Below are 22,141 nucleotides of genomic sequence, written 5' to 3' on the forward strand. Positions count from 1 at the left end.
TAATTCAAAATCAAACCGATCTAATGGCAGTTTTTATTGATAATCATCTCCAACAGATGGTAGAAACAAAGAAATGTTCTGAACAATTGTTAAAAATGGTTGCTAGACATAATACAAAGGGAATGGTGAACCCATATTGTTAGGTTTGCAAGTAATGATGGCCAATTAGACAAGAAGCATAGCCCCCCAAAAAATGAACTTCAGATGTGACCAGAGCAAGGCATAATGCCGATCATCTCAAGAATGAAACAGCTTCACCGATAGGTTCGGGATCCCTTCTGCATGTTTGGGCTACAACACAGCTACCGCTGCCAACCAATTTCGCATGATATAGGCCTTCAGGTAGCTCATGCTTCATCTTATGTGCAGAGCGGCATAAATGTAGGATCAGGTATTTCTCCATTTAGCAGGGTAAGTTTTCTTTGGACCACCATTTGTATCCACAAGAACATCAGATAGAGAACGGAGCATGGTTTCCTGCTGCAATTTGTTGGTTTCTTTCTGCTTCGGTTCCAACCTGAGCCTCAAAAGCAGTGAGTTCGTCATCACTGCCACCGAACTTAAGCCCATTAAAGCTCCAGCAATTGATGGTGTCAGCATGGTACCAGTTACAGGTAACAAAATCCCAGCAGCAATTGGAAGTCCAACCTGTTATAAGAGAAGCAAGCCCTTCATAATTTGAGTGCAGATACAGTAAAACATAATTAGGAAAAGCCGGATGGCCTTGTCGGTTGGGGTGCGTGGAGGGAATCTAGTTCTCTTGGTATGGATAACTGTTGTCTTCTTCAGGTTTCATGGACTGCTTTTGCCAAAGTTAAGGCCATTTCTGTTAACATTTACATGCTATGAACCAACTAATTGACATTCTCGAAAGACACACTTCACCCGACCCAACAATGCTTTTGAAAAGAAATATTTAACGCATCTAGGTTTCCACTGAAGCTTGTTTATGAAATGAATTTGACCACACTGATCAAGCATGTTCATTCAATATCTGCAGCCATATCATGTTATATAGTTTTAAGCAGATGAAAGAGATTATAGTTAAAAGGGAAAGCCAACTTACGATGTTATACGCAAATGCCCACCATAGATTTTGCTTCACAGTCCTCATTGTCTGTTTGCTCAACTCCAAAGCATCAATCAACTGAAATAGCAGTGATATCAGTGAGGATGAAGTTGCTTTACTAAGCATATTGAAGTAACATGACAAGAACAAGATAAGCTCCAGCAAAACAGGGGAAATACTTTTTTACAGTTTTACAATATGGAGACCTTGTTATGCACTACTCAAAGTATCTAAATTTTCTTGGTCTCTCTTTCTTCTATTTATTTCTGCATATATCATTCTTCGAATACAGATAATGTATAATGAGAAAACAACAGAAGGCAAGACCTGATGGATGTTGAGTAAAAAGTTTGTGATAAAATCTGAAAGTTCGGAGAATTAAAGAAATACACAAAGAAAGAGAAGAGGTTAGTTACAATCAGTGGTAAATTTTGAACTTTATTGCAACCAAAAGTCGATGGGAAAAAATAAAATGGCAATATGTCAGCAACATCGTATGGCCTGAAAAGTTGACCAACAAAGAGGATCAAAGAAAACCATAGGCTGAAGCAAATATGAGAATGTTGAGATCGATGCAGTGGCAAAATTGGAAGGACAGAGGATTAAGTATATCAGCGGACCTATCTGAGTTGCGCCAACTTAGAAGATAACTGATTGAGATGGTGTAAGGATGTACAACAAAGATCCAAGGGTGCTCTGACAAGAAGGTGAGACAAAACTAAATAAGAATGATGTAGCAAGAGGAGTGCAAAGGTAAATGGACGAAAATTGTGAAAAAATGATATGGAAAAGTCAAAACAAGCATCAAAGATAACACTAAATAGTAATGCCTGACAATGAATAATGCCGAACCAAACAGTGGGGATAAGGCTTGACGGTTATAACTAAGATGTGGCCTTGACTAGCCTTAAAAAGTTACCATTTTAAACTTGCTATTGGATCCTTACTGTTCTGGGTTTCTGAACATTTCATAAGCATAACATTACTTCATTTGCTGATGTTGATATGGCAAATTTTGGCGAACTCCTATAGATACTATTCAAGCAAAATTTTAAAGCATATGTTGAAATACTATAAATTATTGACAATAAAAAAATGTTAGCAACTTATGTAAAGTGAAAAAAATACAAATACAACCTAAAAGTCTCTAGACAACTCAAGATTGGTGAAGCTTGGAGGGGGAAACATGGCAATAAGTCTTAAGAAGTATGCTAGATATAAACGTGAGCAATTGTTACCATGTTTTACTTGTCATGAATGAACTAATTATTAACATCTTAGAGGAGGCTGAGGTTCGCCGTACCGGTATCGAACCCCGTATCGGTGCCGTACTAGTATAGGCGTACCGAGTGTCGGTACGGTACGGTATGCGGTACGCCAGGCGTACCGACATTGGCGTACCGATACCAGTACCCATCGGTATGGGTACGGTACGTTCGGTACCGACCGGTGCCGACCGGTACAGCATACCATACAGGCTCCTAGATGTACATTTTCTATTGATGATGCAATGTTGGTCAATGAGACTAAGCTTGTGCTGGGCATTAGATTGTAATTATGGAAGGAAATCCAGATGAAAAAGGATCTAAGAATTGATAGAAATGGAAGAAGTCAAGGATGGAGTCAAAATCAGGTCACAAGAGAACCTAAAAAGAAACCTATCTTTCACTACTTTGGATCCATTTAATAGGATAGCAAGATCTTATAGGCCAAGAGCAAGATTTTTCAAGGAGCTGAAGACTGGAAGAAAGCAAAGGACAACTTCATGGTTCGTAGTGATGTAGGAGGTGGTAATAAGAGCATGGATCCACATGGATTTGGCACCATATTTTGGTGAACTGTTTTACATAATATATATGTATGTTTATATATATGAACATGTATATACATACATGTACATACATGTGTATATGTATGTATATATGTATGTGTATATGTATGTATATGCATGTGTGTGTGCGTGCAAGTGTGCAGACGCACACACGCACACGCACACGCGCACATATATATATATATATATATATATATATATATATATATAGAGAGAGAGAGAGAGAGAGAGAGAGAGAGAGAGAGAGCTACAGGATGATTTATGATGGTACAAGTTGAGGATTAAGCAAGGAGAAGTCATTTGAGATGGTTCAGGCATGTGTTTATGAAGGTTGGGAGTAGTCCTAAAGTGATGCCAGATGTGTGTTCTAACGAATCAAAAGAAGATGAATGTAAGATAAAGAAATTAGGATAAAAGTGGAGAGAAATGATTTACAGAGGCTTCTCATTTCATAGTTGGCCTGCAAAATGAACCAAAAATATCACAGACCCACACGTTTAATTCTAAAAAATAATGGGAATCAGCTCGTTGTTTATATTTGTGCTGGATATTGTGACAAAAAGACTTACTATGAGATGACGTAAGACCTATAACACTTCACAGTGACAAACTATGACATTATCTTCTCATGAAAACAACTTGTAGTTATAGCAAAAGTGTTAATATATATTACATAATGATTCTTGTTCATTACATAGGTGTCAATTATTAAAATAATCTACCATATCTTAAGCCAAAAGGATCAGCTCCAATCATTTTCAAACCCCGCATCCCCTATCTGATATCTAAAAATGTTAACTGGATCCATATAAATTCACTGTTGAAGTCACATGGCTAAATATATTGCTTAATTGGAAGGATTTAAATATCGTGAGTTCTGTAAGGTACCACCAACACTATACCATTCCAATAGAAAAATGGTACCGTGCAGGACACCATTTCTCTCTTGAACTGGTCCACACTGACCATACTGATAGCATAAGGACAGTCCATATCAACCATACAAGTTGCTTTTTATTCTTATTGATAGTATCTCGGTTTGTCCTAAGTCCTAACCATACTGCAACCATACTGTTCCAAGACAACCCATTCAGGCTCGGCATCAGTATTTCAACCTTGCTTAATTATCTAACAGAACATTAAGCATTTAGAGATTTAGTTGATCAAAGAAAGGAAAGTGGGAATTGTTGTGACAGCATAAACAATATTATCTCAGTAGGTTCTCCAACACTTGGCCCTTAAGTAGCGCAACTCCTATGTCTCAAATATACTTGCTTCCCACATTATCCTGCTATACCTTACCATGTACTCACTGGATTCTGATCTCCACCACCCTCATCTTCTATGCTAAAAGCCTTCTTCAATGCCCAAGATTTTCAATTACAGAACATTGCTAGCCTTATTGTCTTATAATTTTTTTTTGTAGGGCACAAGAGAAACCTATTAATGACATAAAAAATTAAGCAACTCTTTATATTATTCAGCAAGCTATAATTATATTTATTTTTTCGGTGTCTCTAGATTCTTATATAAATGTATTGCTATGAAAATGATGACATTGTTTTTTTAACTTGGCATTCAATTTTAATTGCATTTCATATTCTTTTCTTGTTTAGAATTTAATCCAGATTTCGTTGCATCCATCAACTCTCTTTTGCAAATAATTATATGTACCTCTAGATAAGAGTTAATGATAAGTTCATTGACGGTGAGTGTAAGAAAATACTAGCTCACTGAAGGACCTTTGCTGTGGAGCACTATTAACTACCCTATTGGTACTCATATTATCTTGAATGCCCAAAAGATAACCTCTCCAGGTACTCCACAATATGCTTTCTCCGAGATAATAGGGACCATGTGTAAATATTCAATATTCTCCAAATCTTCCAACAGTTGCCTAGTTCAAAACTAGGTTTCATGTTGATCATTCTGATTTGATGCCTATAGTTGATCTCTTTTCTCTTAATCTTTGTTCCATCACCCATTCCTAAAATTTCATAGTTTGGTACATGAATACAATTCTGCAGTATCTGATGCATTTCTATACAACACCTTATTCAAAATTTAATTCTAAATGCATCAGCTGTATTTTCAAAATCTCATTCTGTAAACTACGTTACCAGTTTAATACAGTATCTCGTTGATTTTTCAAAACTTCAGTTAGTACTTTGTTAAGTCATAAAGCCTTAACATTTTGCATCATCTCATGCACTTTGCAATTTCAAGTTTTTTTTTTTTTTTGTAACTTCAGTTATTCAAATAAATACACAAATGCCAACTCCCATATTTTGTTTTCTCAGAGGCAGGTATCTTTTAGAATCCCCATTCAATAGTATCAGGAGATAATCATGCTAATATTCTTTAATGGACCCATGTTTCGGTGTCTTAACATTATATTCTTTTCTTGCATGCCTAACTTGCTAAGTTCTCCTTTCCCAAATCCAAACCTACTTATAGGCCTAGCTCTTGCCATATCCTGAGCTCAGTATACTTGCGCTCCATTGTACTTCTTGCACAATTGCACCATTTTACCAAAATGTATATATAGAAAACATTAGAATTATCAAATCAGGAATATGGGAGCCATATTCTGCTATAATTATTGTAAGAAAATTTTAATAAATATAAGGAAAATACCAATAAATAATTGCAAATCATAATAGCATCTGTCATGGTCTGCCATACCGGTCCGTCCGGCCGGTACGGGCCGGTACGTACCGGTCCGTCCTGGGACCGGTACTGGATCGGCGTGGAATTCGGTACCGGTAGCTTATCATTAGAGAACCGGTATGGGACCGGTACAGACCGGTATGGAACCGGTACGGGACCGGTACGTACCAGTCCGGGCCGCCACCGGTACACCGACCAGTACCGGTACGGCGGACCTTGGCATCTGTTGTTTATCATCACTTATAAGGAGTAAAGATTATAAACAAATCTAAACTAAGGTCAATGTGAACAAATTATTTAAGGGGTAAAGAAAAACTATAGCAATCATTTGAGTATTAACCGAAAAATATGTTTCAAATGGTCAAATTTATAGTTCATACTACCTGTGATAATCTGTTACCCATAAGCACAATGGAAGATACATCACTGGCCGCACCAACACCTTCACCCATTGCAATTCCAACGTCTGATGAAGCCAAAGCAGCAGCATCATTGATGCCATCACCAACCATTGCAACCACCTTTTTCTGATCGTTTTGAAGGTCAGCAATGAACTTCTTCTTCTCATCTGGTTTGACTCCAGAAAGCACCTGTTATATTTGGTCAGTTTTCTTCATGACAAAGAGAGGAACAATGAATCTTAATTTCAGTTAACAGAAAATGCATTTGTGGTTAAAAATAAAATAAAAATTTAAAATGTCAATGATATATTCAGATTAAAATAAAAATGATATCTTTCAGAACATCTAGAATCAAGGTATGCCAAACTAACCCAAGCTGGTGCGATATTGGGTGGAAAAGGCAGATTGAGTTGGTAAGGGGCCCAAACTGAGCAGAACTGCTCAGTTCAAAGCGGTTTGGGGTGATTCATCCCCTTACGGACCCTCCTAATAAAGGAGAAAAAAAATCCCATGGACTTATCCTCTCTTTTCTTCAAAAAAGGAGTCGATTTTGTGGGAAAAATTTAGGGACAAAATAAGATTTGCCAATTTTGAGCCTAAATCCAAGTCAAATCAGACATAATCCTCCCTCCCTTCCCTCGGTCTCTTTATTCTTCTCACTTTTTTCCTCATTTCTATGCCTAAAGTAGGATTAAAATTAGTAAATTAGGGGAAATCATGGCAAACTTTTGTAATACTCCAAGCAGGGTTCTATCTTAATCCGAAATAAAATTAATTTTCTAGATATTTTTAACTTGGAGTGCATTTATAGGACATGACCCCTAATTTGGGTATTAATCCCAGTACCAAATCATACTAGAAATTGGATCCAATAATAAAAAAATATGCAATAATTATTCGGCCACAAATACAGAAACCCAGCTAAAATTTGATACCGTCTCCAATGTAAAATTATAGAAAAATCCAACAAAAATAAAATCAAATATTTATTTGTCGAATTGGGCAGCAACAATTAGGGAGAGACAGTGAGGTGCAACCATAAGCCTAGGAACACAATAACAAGACCTTTGGATGTCATGTCCACCTGTACATCGAGATAATGTAGCCTCTGTAAATCTATAAAATGGAAGCAAAAACAGTAAAGTTAAAAGTAAGAGGTGGATGACAAAAGTCAAAGAGTTCAACAAGAAGGTAATGATTGAAATAAAGTTGTGGATGATGAAAACTAGGACATACCACGCTAAACATTCATGTACCAAGTTATAAATCTTTTTTTAATTATTACAATTGCATCCATTAAGCAATTATATGGTCTCTCGAGATCAATATGAAATAAAATAACATTTAAACACCCTTAAAATCATAATTTCAAGATTTATAAATCTTAAAAATAATCTTCAAAATCAAAAAATTAAAAAAGAAAAAGAAAAAAATACTAAACTGGTACTGAACCGGTATGCATATACATATTGGGTGTCAGTATGGCTCGGTTCAGCAATGATACCAAGATTTCGGACCCTATCTAGAATAATAGAGAAAGAAAAACATGTTAGTTTGGATTACAAGCCTTATTCGTTTTAGGGGGCATTTGTTCCTTAAGGGGCTATTTGGATGCTAAAACTCATTGTGCATCGATAAACAATGCCTAGCGACAGAAGAAGAAGAAGATGTCATCAAACTTTCAATCCCGATATTGGAGGATAAGATAATCAAACTCAAAAGTGGTTTTCTTATCCCAAAAAAATCAGGATTAGAGGTTCCAAGACTCCCCAATTCCTTAGACTTCCTCTTTTCTCATTCTTTTCAATCTGAATTTTCCACCAAAAAAAAATTATCCATGGATAAAATGTTAGGGGCATCCAAACAGCCCCTAAAAGTCCAAATGTTTTGCATGACCTGCTATAGCATATTTACGGCAGCAGTAATCATGAGACCACCGTATAAACATGTGTTACTTAAGCTTTTCTTCCCAAGCTAAGGAAGACAATAAGTTAAAATAAGATATGGATCTCCACTTACATGGAAATTTTGAAGTACATGGTTCATACCTTGTCTTTGTGGATACCAACCATGGATGCCACATGCTCAGCAGTATTCCTTTTGTCTCCAGATAGAATGTATGTGCTAATTCCTTGCTTAGACAAAATTTCAACAACTTCATGGGCATCTTCCCTTATCTTATCCTCAATGCAAATAACTCCAGCTAAGACACCATCTACTCCTACGTATACAACCGACTGATCTATAAATTCTGCATCTGGAAATGGGTTATGAACGACTCCATGCCTGCAAAACAATCAATTCAATTAGATCACAAGGCAGAGATGGCACATCCGTTGGAAAGAACTCTGCATTTTTGTTGAGGTAGACACATTTCTGACATGTTTAACCTCCATCCGTAATTCAGCAATATGACGGAATGTGTTAAGCAAACAGAAATCATATCCCTTGATGGAATAAGAAAGAGATGAAAAAAGATCAGTTTGAAGACTTTTTCACATATAAATCTAGCAGAGGAGAGTTCCAACAAGTGGTGATACCAAAAATCTAGCATTTGTAGCAATACCTTCGGAGCCAGCTCAATGTCCCAACAGTAACCTGCTTCTTCTCAACAGTGGCTACTGCACCAGACCCAGGTTCCTCCCTGAATGTTCCATCTGTTGCCTGTGTTTAGATGCTCACAAGAATGATCAAAGATCACAAAATTGAATGAAGCACTAACCATACATATTGTGTGTGTAGCAATGCTGAAGATGCAGATGTTTGTTGCCCAAAGAATCATGTGTGTGTTTTTGTTGTGCCTTCAGATCGTTATCTCTTACATAGTCAACAAGAGTTTAGATAATATACTATTTTCAGATGGTCGATAAAAGTTAGCAAAACAGTCATTTTTCAGAAAAAAATTAACTTGTTTGATCTTCATGGTATGCATGAGTCAGACCATGATCCAAGAAGAGCTAGTCGGTTGAAGAGTTTAGAACTTTAGATTGCCAAACAAGTGTTATTTCTAACATGATTTGAACTTTTGAACATTGCTATGATTATGTAGTATTGTGATTAACACATGAACTACTCGCTATAGATCACAATTAGTCAGTGTTTTAATCTGATTTTTTTTCTTTAATGAAGGCAATTTCATTCATTTGGTCAAAATGAAAGCAGTTTAGTTTGCCTTTAGAATAAAACTCTTATGCTCCAACTTGTCATGCTGCACCATGGCATATGAGAGGGTATCTTATCAGAAGCTCAGATACAAATACTCTTTTACTTATCAAAACCCATCTCCTTTGCATCCAGTGGTACATAGATGCCCTAGAAACACAGACAATTGGAGAGACAAAACACAAACATAGAAAACTCTAGATTGCAATAGTGGACAAACTGAGAGACAAAACATGGACACCCCAGAAACAGCTGGAAATTAATATTGATAGATGAACAAATCCTGCCCATATATCATGCAAATTATCTGTGCAGGGGACAACTTCCAGTAAGACCTTAAGAGGATGCCACATGAGAGAATTGGATAAGAACACTACTCTTTTTCCAATATGTGTAGTACATTATTGCACTCCTCTTCTTATATCATGTCCAGAGGAAGAGAGACAACAAGAGTCCATCAAACAAAAATTGACTATGGTGAATGTGCTAGCTTGAAATCTACAACATGCAAAATGCTCAAACAAATTATTCTAGGATGGCAATGAGAAAAACCATAGGCACATATTTACTTTCAGCAATAGGTTTGGTACCAAATGTTAGAATTCTTGCTTCTGAGTGCTGATCCATATATGCTGTGGATACATTAAATATCCAATCTCTTTCAAAAGTCAAGAACTTGTATGCAATGTATCGGACATTGACATTTTAATACTAGCTGGATAAGGTTGTATTCTCCTGATCATGTTTTCATATTTAGGGAATCTAAGAAGTTTCAAAAGCACTAATGCAAGTGTTATATTACAATTTCAGTGGAACCATCAATAACAAAGTAGGGTAGCAAAGAGAAATCTAATTTTATATATGAACCACAATATTACTTTAGCAGTTTTCATAACAAATGTAGTTATTTTTTCCAATTATTTCTTCTCTAAATATGACAAGAAAATAAAGATATCTGGTATTTTAAGATTCGTAGGTCAGGTGAAAATTTGATGCTTTGTTTCTTTCTTATACCGCAATTTCATATATTATCCGGATTCAGCAAGTCAGGTAAACAAGCATATCTTGATATAACAAAGGATGAAAGTGCCAGCAGACCAAGCTGGCAAAGTCTCTGGAGGTTGTACCGAGAGACCTGTGTTCTTCAGATACAAACTACAATGTGGTTAGGGGATTAGGGATATTTAGAGGAGTGCTACATCCCGATGTATAGCTCATTAGTAGAGGCTTCTTCTACACAACAAAAGAAGATAAGATATTACATAAGATTGGTAACAGCATTAGATCTAGGCTACACAAATAAAGGTCATTCACCAAGTTAGCCTAAGGTGCAGGCTATAGGAAATTACTGCAACCTACCACCCATGAGAGGTTGACAGGGGTTTTTATCCCTTGGACAGGAGAGAAACAATGAGACTGGAGCAAGGTTCGCCGTACCGGTACCGAACCCTGTACCGGTGCCGCACTAGTATAGGCGTACCGAGTGTCGGTACGGTACCGTACGTCGGTACCGACCGTACCGACATTGGTGTACCGATACCGGTACCCATCGGTACGGGTACGGTACGCTCGGTACCGACTGGTACCGACCGGTACAGCGAACCTTGGACTGGAGATTTTTTTTATATAGATAACAAAAGGAAGGAAGACCCTGTCTAGGCAGGCTTGTTGGAGGTATTTAATTGATTAATAAGATATTATTTATTCACAATGACGTGTTTGTGCACAACATACACATGTTAGTGTCACAGTGTGTGCATGTATGTGTCCGAATTGATAAATATACCCCTTTCTTTGGTGATTTACTTGAAAACATCATCCATAAGGAGATGATCAAGAGTGGTCTATTCACTCAAAAATGTAGTTTTAGATGTAAGCCTCATAGTTACATGCAATCCTATTTGGTATGTATGATGAAGTATAAGAGGTCTTAAGCCCCAGTTTGGAGCAGAAAACAAGAAATTGCACATTAAATACTGTAAAATATTATCTCAATGCACCTCAAGTCATTCTGATATATCCTTGCATAATTTTCTTACTATTTACTTCCAAGCTGGTCCCAAATTGTTTGGATAAGACTTGATCACTATGGTTAAGACCTTCTAATATTTATTTTCCTCACTCATGATCCACTATTAATTGAGCTAATGTAGGAGCATACATCAAACAAGTGGCTTATAATAGGCACACCAGAAAAAGATCTGCTCGCTTATGTCTTGAGCATGTTATATGTGAAACAAAAATACAGCTTTCTGCATAAGCCATGTCAATGTCACCAATTTTCTCATTGTCACATGTTTTTTGTCCCTATTCTTTGTATTTAAAACAATAACTTTGTAAGATCTATTTTCAATCATCATAGTGGCATGTCAACTTTCAGGGGATGTCTTTGGATTAGCATAAGCAAATTTGGTCACTTCAACACGTGATGCTCATGATTTTGTCTATACTTACTATCAGCATTTTCCACCTGTAACAATAACCATCAACATTGCCCTTATGAAAAACTGCTGCCACTAAAGCTAATTCTGGTGCTATTCCAATTTGATCACCAATTGCATTCTGAAAGCAAAGATAGAATGAAATAACCTAACCCTTGTGATAAATAAAAAATGTGAGACGATTATTCATCATAACTATAGGGTTTTACAGAATGCTCAGAACTATCATCTATATAACTATAACCATAACTACTAAACATTGTCCCTGCTATCTGGGGTCAGCTTAACTACCAACCACATAACCAAGAGAAGAAAAGAAAAGGAAAAAAAGAAAAAGAAACAAGGAAAACAGTAAAAAGTGGGAAAACAGAGGTCCAATAGTTGTCTTATCCTAAAGAGATGATATCTTCATGGTCTCAGACAAAGTACGCAAAAACAAAAACAGAGAAAACGGAAAAATATGTATTTCAGGCTAGAGCACAATCACCTTCACATTAAGGCAACTAGCAGCAGAAGCAGCTTCGACAATAGATTTACCAACTGGATGGTTTGTGTTTGATTCGACTCCAGCAGCTAACCTCAAAATATCAACTTCTGTCCATTTATAATCTAAACTATTCCTACACATAAAGATGAAGATTTATCACTAAAAGCTCTAAATACAAACTAGTAAAAAAGCTTTTTCAAGGTCAGTTATGTAAATTCAAAAAAATGAAGGTTTAGGATATTAACTTGTAGCTATATAATTTGAAAAGATTTATTGTTCTATCTGATGCATAGAAGTCTGCTTACAACCTACAAATATTTAAGCCCCAAGACAAAGAGCAGTAGACATTAGGTTAACAGTTAACCAATAAATATAACTTGGATTTTTTTAGTTTAAATTAATACACAATTCATTTCTGGTCCACAATAGGCAAGGTTTAAAATATCATGTCTTAAAAGTGATGTGGTCCTCCACAAGATGGAACAAGATAAAAGAAATAGATCCTACAAAAATGATTTTCTATGGAGTGCTAGACACATGCAGCAATAATGAGACTGTACTCGCATAAACTTAAGTCTCGGTATTAGACACGATGAAGGATATCTGATTCTTCAAACCCCAAATACAAGACTCAGCAAACATTGTGAATCTGTGATTCTGGATGCACATGAATGCATTTAGGTGTCTAGCATTGGGTTCATATAACTATTCAAAGAAAACTTAAGGCCTGCTGTTTTTCTTACAAATAAGATATAGTCTAGACCAAGAGACAAATTGCATAATTTTTTAAATATTTTTATGAATTATGACAAAAAGATGATTGTAAACACACAAAAGAAAACATATATCATAGACATGATTCCATAAATACATAAATTCAACAAGCCAGTAGCTGCACTTCACATTTTTTCTTATCCTTAGGGTAATAATGTTCTAGCCGCCGCCACCACTACCTGCAGCAGCAGCAGCAGCAAGATCTTTGGAGATTTAATTTGTAAATCTTTTAGGGTCATAATTAGCAAATTAGGATTTCCTATTTTGAAGAATCCTAGAAAAATTGGTTCCATATTTTGTAGTACATAGAAGGGTCAGAATGTATCTAACACCCATAACTTTACTAGGACTAAGAATTATGTTAAGTAGGTAGTCATAAGGACAGGACAGGACATACCTTCAACAATGAATGCATAAACTGTTATTTGTTCCTTATAAAAATGGAGCCATTTATGTTTTATGTCTAAGAATTACTAGCAGTACTAGTTCAACATATTTAATACACAGAGTATCTGCACTGTGATTAAACAGTATCTTTCGCAGAACAATAGGGCTATGTGATAGAATTGGTACAATGGAAGTAGACTTCTCTAGCAATGGAGATAACACTGGTAGATGCTTCGAGACAAAAGATGTTTTGAGACATAAGCAAGTGCATCATTGGTTTTATACAGTATAGCATTTCTTACTTTAGTTTAATAGTTCTATCAATAAACAAGTAATTATCATTTTTCTTTATGTAGAACTGTCACTGGAATACTTACGCCAGAACAGAAATAGTTCTCATCATGACAACCATTAAGTACAGTGCACATGATACTTTCTTGTTAACGAAAGAAAATGGCCTGCTGATGCCGATGGTTGATAGTGTTATGATGCTTAAATGAAGTTATAATCTGTTCTGGAGAAGAACTATAAAATAGGAATTCTGTTTCATGGTAAAGATCTAAAACATGCGTACAAAATAGTACATCATTCCAAAGATTTGACAATAGTAATTCCTTTGTAACTTACTTTGAATCCCAATCTCCGTCATGTTGAGAGGCTAAAATTTTGGTCACCACAGGCTTTCCAGTTGTTAAAGTCCCTGTTTTGTCAAATACTACTGTATCAACTTCTGCAAATTTTTCTAAGACATTTCCACCACGTAAAAGCAGCCCTCTGGTTGCTCCTAATGAGGTTCCAACCTGAATAACAGATTAGGTCAACAGAACTTGAAGATCAATTAGAGTTATGGGAGGAAAGGTTCATAGAGAAAAGAAAATGAATATGATCTTTATCTGTACCAGCACAGCAGTAGGAGTGGCCAGCCCAAGTGCGCATGGACATGCAACAACCTGCACCATTCTGAGCATATTAGACTAGTGATAACAACAGGAAGAGAATATCCTAAGCAAGACATTAATATTTGCGACAGAATCATGTTTGACACTCATGCAAACATAAATAAAACCTTCGTAAATGTGTATGTTCCATACATCGCTGAACAGGGTGGTTCAAGGTGTACCGAACTGGACCGGTGGCCAACCACCACAGTTCAGCCATTCGATTACACATATGTTCATGTGGAAGTTCAGCTAGGAGAAAAAATATGGAGAGCTCAGCCCTCAACCTATGCCATCTCATTTTATTCTAAAAAATAAAGAAATATTCTATTAGAAGTATTTAAGCCTCTTTATTTTGCTGAACAGAAGTAGAATTCTGTTATTGTTTCCTCCATTTCTACCATATTTAATTTAAATAACTAGCACCAATTACTACTACCCACTTAAGAGAGGAGGAAAGTGAAATAGTAATAGCAAACAGAATTTTTTGAAAAAAATCTAAGCCTTTCCTAATAAAGAATATTTTACCTATCTTGCCCTTCTACACTTTTCTAATACCCTTTTCTTACAACATATTCTTTATTCTTTTTTCTTTTTTATGTCTATGTTGGTGGGGGGATCTGTTGAAAAAACCATCGTGCAGCTTTTTCACATGTTGTGTATGTTACAAAACCTAATGAAAGACTTGCATTTTCTCATAGTATGCATGTCTACTGATCAAGTCCAAGCAGAATACATGAGAAATGTGACTGAGCAGTTTCTCAAGAACTTAGAAATACCCATAAGGTAATTATCACGGGAATAAGTAACTAACATGTGGAGGCTTTGATGAATTGTTTATAAATCTGCTAAAGATTATAGATGTAGAGGAATCATACCAGAACACTACAGGAAAGATGCAAAGCCAGAGAAAGTGGACTTCCTTGATGAATAGCTGCTGGTACCAGTTGTGAACCAAACAAATTCCAGAACATAAACGTAGCAGCAGAGAATGCCATGACTCCATATGTAAAATGCCCAGCTACCTGTTGTCACAACCCACAACTTATTTATGTGCTGCAGTAGAGCATAGAGTCTATCTGATGCAACTATCAGAGCAACAAACGGGAGAGGCCAGCTTTTGGAGTTTAGTAAGACAATGAGCATGGGAAAAGAAATGCTAAATCATTAGAAAATTCTGTTTTTATACTTTAGAAGGGAAAGAAAGAAACATTGGACAAGTGAGATATAAGTACATATCGATCATGAAAAAAAGTCTCAAGTTCTATGAAGAATACAACATAAAAAAATCATAAGTTAACAAGATTAAATTGCATGAATTTTGTTAATATAATCTCATAAGAGTTTAACTAAAATATCATCATTAGTAGCTAGCAAGATATTAGCTAATTCCATAAGATGCATGGCTTGCGACTTCAATTTAGAGATACTCTCCAACAATAGAAAAGCTCACCAGATGCTAGTCAATTATCCAACATCAAATATTGATAAATCAAACCATTTTGACCCATGTCTGATGATTGTCGTTGAAGGATCCAATAACATTGTCTGAAGTAGGCATAAATGCATGTAGCACCTCCACAACCGTCTCCAAAAAATCAAGGGTAGGGTATATCTAGGTCCAGACCATTACATGGAGAACTTTAGAAGCTGAATAATATATAGCAGTGGATTTCTGGGTTCAGCTTTTCCACTGGTTGCCAGGTACTCTTGTATATTTATTTACTAGTTATCGGCGGATCAGGAATTATTGCTTAATACATTGTATAGATATATGAAGCATCATCTAACCACCTAACTGAATGTCTAGGTTAGAGCTTATATTATTGTCAGGACTGGTAATTTGAGATATTAATTATTTTCAACTTCCTTTTAATACCGTGTCAATTGTCAAAAGAGGAGTTTTCTGCTCATTGGAAATTCACATGTTTGTACATATTTTCTAGTGTGATCGTAAAATGTAAGTAATGCACAGGTGGAAATGAAGAATTGACACCCTTGGCAATTTTCTAAATGGTGACAGCCTTCCTAAAACAGGATAAAGAATAATTGGTACAGATACGAGATAAATTTGAAATCTTAAAATTAAAATGAAACCTGAAATATTTCAGCTGAGCAGAAAATCTCCACAGGGAACAAAATTATGATCCAAAGAATTTTTATCTCTGAAAAAGAAGAAGAAGAAAAATTGCATAAATTTTGAACAAAACTCTATTGCCATCCAAATTTTGGAGTCAACAAAATTTACAGTTACACCCTCATATTTTTCCTCATTTCATCATAAATAAGTTAATCGATTCTACAGACAAGGATTGGCCAAATCGACCCGAACTTGGCATTTCGGGCCATATCAAACCTAACCGGTCAAGAACTAGAGCGATTCGGGCAATTAGATCAGTTCGGCACGTTTAAAGGATCCGAAACACAACCCCCCCGGCCGGTACCGGCCAGTACGGGCTCGCACCGGTACGAGTCCGGTACCGGCCGGTACGGGCCCGTACCGGCCGGTACGCACCCGTACCGGCCGGTTCGGATAAAAAACCGGGAAATACCGGTTTTTTATCCGTTCCGGTACCGGTCCACGGCCGGACCGGTACGTACCGGCCGGTACGGGCCAGTACGGCATTCCATGGTTGCATTGGTTGCCAAATAAATTTTCACGGAATAAGAGAAAGTTATTCAGATAGGTTGGGAGGAATAGAAGACTATTCTATCGAATAAGAGTCTTGTGCATCTTGTTCGAGGGATAAGTATGTGGAAATAAGTTAAGGGGATAAGTGGTATTTTTTATTTGGACAAAGTTGTCATCCACCATTTGCAAAAAATGGATAAATATGATGAGGTAATTATAAATATTATTTTAATATTATTATTTAAATATATTATTGAATATTATTTTACTGTCATTATTTTAATATAAAAATTATATTGTTCTAATAACATCTTTTTACTCGATCATAATTAATAATATCAATAATTTAATATTGCTAGTAATTATTAATACTAATAGAAATTAATAATGCTGATATTATCTATTCATAACAATAAATAATATTATTATTTATTATTTATATATATTATTAGTAATACTATTATTTATTATTTAAATATTAAAAAATTAATAAGGCAAGTGGGATCAAAGGAGAGGAAGGGGCAAAATGGTTATTAGGAGGGATGAGGATAGTGGAGAACAATTCGACACCCTCCCAACAAATTGATCATGCCAGCGGACAAAGTATAAGCAATTCCATACCCCATTTGTTGGTGTTTGGATGGAATTAGACAAACTAACTAGCTTATCCATCTTTATTTTGTCATCCAAACATAGCCTAAATAAAATAAAATCCAAAAATCAGGAGGGAAATACCAAAAACTTTAAACCTCTGTTTATATAAAATGCCTTCGGAAAACTACCTTGTTCTGTGAGATCACAAAGACAATGCCTAAATCCTAGCATTAGATCCCTATTATGTAACATATGAGTAATTCCAATCGCAATTGAACTATCAGATGGTTGCAATTTCCCAAGCATATTTTGATCACTAGACATGTAACTTCTAATTGATCAGCTCAATTTCCAAGCAAGAGTTTAGATCAAGCTGAGACTCAGAAAAGTCAGTGCTCAAACCTTCGCACTGCAGCCATCAAAATCCAAGAGGAAAGTACCGAGACCTATTTCAATCTTTGAAGGACCTGAAACACAAGCATCGAAGAAGCTGGGGCTACCCATAAAAAAGAGTAGTGAAACCGATACTTTCTGAAATCTACAATTGCACGGCCATCTATAGAAAAGGTATAGGGAAGTCAGGAGGTAGATCAACATTAGATTTTTAGCAACTGTCGAGGAAAACATGAATAAAATCATTGGCTTATATGAAGTGATCATGGTATGCTGAATCAGCCCGTATCGGACCGGTCAGGAATCAGACCGGTCCGGTACAGCAATGAAAAACGGTTCCGACCCTAGCAATACGGAGGGCGTACCGTTGCAAACTGGACTGGTTCGCACCGATACAAGGCCGAATCGGACCGGTTCCGTCCGGTTCGACCAGGATTCAGTGCAAACCGGCATCGAGTCCGGTCTACAGTGGCATTAAATGTTACTGTAACAATTACAGTGCAGCTACAGTATCATTATAGTAAAGCTACAGTATCATTACAGTGCAGCTACAGTGCATTAATGCCACTATATCATTACAGTGCAGCTACAGTGCACTACAGTGCCGCTATAGTATTATTACAGTGGCATTTAGTGCCACTGTAGCACACTATGGCATTTTCGCGCGCGCGCGTTGTAGCTGGTTCGGTACCAGTTCGAACCAGTCCGAATTGGTCCGGAGGCCACCAGTACCGGTTCGGTGGACTGAAAGTGATTATATTTATTAATCCATTATTTTTATAATCATAATTCAAGATACAATGTCAAGCTTTGATTTATTAGAAAGTGGATCTTCAATTGTGACCTCCTCAAATGGTGGTTTTTTTAAGATAAGATCTATAGGCGATAGATCTTTAGATTTTGACTCTATCCGCCAGATATCTCTATCAAATTGAACATTATACCTTTTGCCAGAAATAGGTTTTTAATTGTTAGATTTCTAAGTGACTTTTCCAGGTGCTTCAAGATGGAAATAAACTCAATCCTTGATTTATGCTGCCTTATCAAATATTCTTTAAGCCTATGGCCGATAAGAAGAAGCCATTTAATCTCCCTTATCCTAGCTATTAGATTTAGGGAAATCACTTCTGGCATTCAGTCCTAGACATAGAGTCCTTCATCGTCCGCTATAATTACCACTTCTCATCTCCCAAAATTCATATGAAAAATCCCTTGAAAATTACAAAAATTAGAAAAATCCTTAGGGAACCTCTACCATTTGAATCCACTAAACCGTAGCCCTTTCCTCTTCTATCACCCTCTTCTACATCCATGAACCTTAAACCTAGCCTTCCACTAGCAACTCACCAAGAAGAAGGAGCATCAAGAAGTATTGGCCCCCCATATTTCCTTTCTTCCTCCCTCCCTCTTTCTCCCCCCTTTTCTTTCTTTTCTTTTTGCTTACTAGCATGCAAAACTCTCTTCCCTTGAAGACCTCCTCATAGAAGCAGCGATGCAGGTACGTCCATAAGCCTTGTTCCTAGCTACCTCAAGATAGGTAGTAGCGACTCTGAAAACCCCAAGGAAGGGAAGCCCACAGAAGGATTTTCATATAGTTCACATAAGCCATATCTATTAACTTCTAAGTTATTTGCTGTATCTAAATTTCTTGAGTACCATAATACCATAATAGCATGTCTAGAATAGACTGCCTGACTACCTTATGATCCTCACAAGGTTTTGTCAGCTTCATCTGGTTCTAATTCGTAACAAACGGCACTTGTTCCCTCAATGGATTGTCATGCCACTGACAATTAGACCGGTGACTACCCTTTAAGTGCATGGCTTTTTTAATTTTGGTTAATTGACTGCCTACTTCAAGTGGCAGTAAGCTGGATGCCGTTGTTAGAAGTGCCATGTATCAAAAAGGAGGGTTATGTCATTACATATCAAAAAATATAGAGTTTTATGGCAAAAGATAGCGAAACTTGCAAGCATATAAAGGCTATTAACATCTCCAATTTTGATGTACAGGAGACACATATCCTGCATTAATAATCCATTGTTTAGTTAATGGAATATTTATTACTTTACACAGAAAGTTAACGATCTTTAAACACATTCTCATGTAAAAGTTAAAAAAACGAATAAACAGTACTACTGTTTCCTAGATATGATTTGGTATTTCTGGAAAGCAGTTGCATATGATATTCTTGGCTTAGATGGAAAGTGATATAAAAACCAGAAGTTATACAAACCTTGTCAGCCAGACGTTGCACAGGGGCTTCCCTCGTCTGCGCTTCTTCTACCAAGCGAACTATGTCTCCCATAACTGTTTCACCACCTGGTCTTCTAACTTCAACGGTAAGTGTACCATTCAAGTTAATGCTTCCTGCTGTCACTTCAGCCTGGGATAGAAAAATCCTGCATCAGTTGAAACTTGAAAGCTAGTGCCACAATAAAAAAGGAATAGAAAATGATGGTGCAAGATTAAGCACATCAAAAAAAAGAGTAAGAATTAAACAATGCACCTACATAAACTATATGCCATAGTAATTAATCAAATGAGAGAAGAAAAAAGGTATACCCCAGGTAGCTTCGTCACTGGCAAGGGCTCCCCAGTGAAACTCGATTCATCAACCGTGCTCCTTCCAGCTTTCACAATTCCATCTGCTGGAACACGGTCCTAAATGGTTCAAGAGTGACTAAGAATGAATAGATAATGTAAATGTAGTTTGAATCAGATTGAGATAAGCAATGACTTAGTTAATAAAAAATGACAGACAGATACAGAAATAGTACCGCAAAGAAGTCCAGAATTAGAAAAGAAGGAAAAAAAGATCATAGTTGGTGAACTGAAGAGACATGGACAGATAATGTTGAACATCTGATTCAATATAACTAAGTCTTATTCTGCCTGGATTGTTTTAGTGATTCTAATTCACCTTCAAGTCATGTCTGGCCACTATTGTATGAAGAATTGCATAATCTCATTCTACTTTCATCCAAAATTTCACATCTCAAAATATGTATCTTGCAAAAACATATATAATGAGCAAGGAAATGAAAAACTTATTTACTTACCCCCGGAAGAACAACAATATGGTCTCCAATGGTAAGGTTTCTACAAGGAACCTCAACAACTGAAGACAGCTGTTCAGCATCACTGTCAACCATGAGGCGAGCCTTTGTTGGGAGAATATTCAGAAGTCCACTCATGTCACTGGTAGCTTTTAGCTTCGCTCTCTGTTCAAGATTCTTCCCTAAAAGGACAAATGCTATTAGCATTATTGGTTCCTCAAAAAATGTCTTCCATCCCTGCATAAATATCATATGGTGTTGGCAAAAGATATCAGTTGTAATTCACAAGCCAATCGCAATATTAGTTTGCACAAGCAGAAAACCAATTAAGATGAAGGGGGTGTGTCAAATCATCCATTCACAGACATTTAAGAAAACCACTATATCAAGAAAATAAGTAGATTGACTTTAGCAGGTGTGGTTGCATGATAATATAGAAAGTGTGATACAAAGTAGAAACACATGCTTGCACCTAATTAAATAACTGAAAATTTTTAGATGTGATATTTAGCTTATAAAGCTCATGCTTTATCTAGTTAAATATATGCGTTTGGCATGTACAATGGACATGAGAGAGAAGCATCAAAAGCTGCAATGTCACACAATTACAGATTTTTCTTCTATTTATGCGACTTGATAAGCACACAAACATTTCCTCTAGACTGGTGCATGTATTTATCTCACCCTAGAAGGGAATAAAAGGTGAAGCAAGGGGGTTTATTTGTCATAAATAGGAGTGTCCGCAAAAATGTGCAAGACATGCACAGTCCATGAACCTAGGTGTTTTATTTCTTGTGGAATACTCCACATCTGCCCATGCTCTGGCCAGACATGAATCCTTTCGCATTATATAGTAGCAAGATGAGGATCGTATGTTGGGCACAGAAAAAATAATATGGAACAGGAGTCTAGGTGATTTTCGTATTCTGTCAGAAGGAATGACCTTGAATATCTTCCCATGATTTGTTCTAGTCTTTATTAGCAGTAAATCCAAAGGAGAACCTTCCATATCTAGATTGATGGTTTTCTATCCTCTACCAATAGGTACACTATGTGTTTATTAACATTAGAGGTTTACTTAGGCAACCATTTTCTATTGTGCTGGATTTTTCTCAAGGGAGCTGAAACACAAACCTGATTTGTTCTGAGACCATCCAAAGATGAGGGATAGATCTGTAGAGAGCCGGATGTCAATCAAGAGAAGGAATACTATTTTAAATATTATCTTGAGATTGTGGAAGGAGGCATTTCAATAGTTCAGCCTAAACTTCTATTGGAATATCGAGGATACGAAGCTTATTG

The 22,141-nt window shown here is 36.5% G+C and overlaps 1 protein-coding gene across 3 annotated transcripts in view; it reads right to left on the bottom strand.

Annotated features, from left to right (window-relative positions):
• The window catches only part of PAA1 (P-type ATP-ase 1), a 27,116-nt gene continuing 4,975 nt past the window's right edge, over positions 1-22,141 (bottom strand). For all 3 annotated transcript variants that reach the window (XM_039127342.3, XM_089924386.1, XM_089924387.1), the window contains 12 exons: positions 20,843-21,076; positions 20,346-20,444; positions 20,017-20,166; positions 15,039-15,185; positions 14,122-14,172; positions 13,850-14,022; positions 12,062-12,194; positions 8,538-8,635; positions 8,020-8,257; positions 5,954-6,160; positions 1,067-1,147; positions 1-648 (listed from right to left, as the gene is read on the bottom strand). In XM_039127342.3, the coding sequence (XP_038983270.3) occupies positions 388-648; positions 1,067-1,147; positions 5,954-6,160; positions 8,020-8,257; positions 8,538-8,635; positions 12,062-12,194; positions 13,850-14,022; positions 14,122-14,172; positions 15,039-15,185; positions 20,017-20,166; positions 20,346-20,444; positions 20,843-21,076 (1,872 nt within the window). In that variant the 3' untranslated portion in view covers positions 1-387. The remainder of the gene's footprint in view (positions 649-1,066; positions 1,148-5,953; positions 6,161-8,019; positions 8,258-8,537; positions 8,636-12,061; positions 12,195-13,849; positions 14,023-14,121; positions 14,173-15,038; positions 15,186-20,016; positions 20,167-20,345; positions 20,445-20,842; positions 21,077-22,141) is intronic.

This window comes from Phoenix dactylifera, chromosome 7, assembly GCF_051530095.1.
Source record: "Phoenix dactylifera cultivar Ajwa chromosome 7, Ajwa_hap1_PhDact_Kaust_v1.1, whole genome shotgun sequence".
Classification (NCBI taxonomy): Eukaryota; Viridiplantae; Streptophyta; class Magnoliopsida; order Arecales; family Arecaceae; genus Phoenix; species Phoenix dactylifera.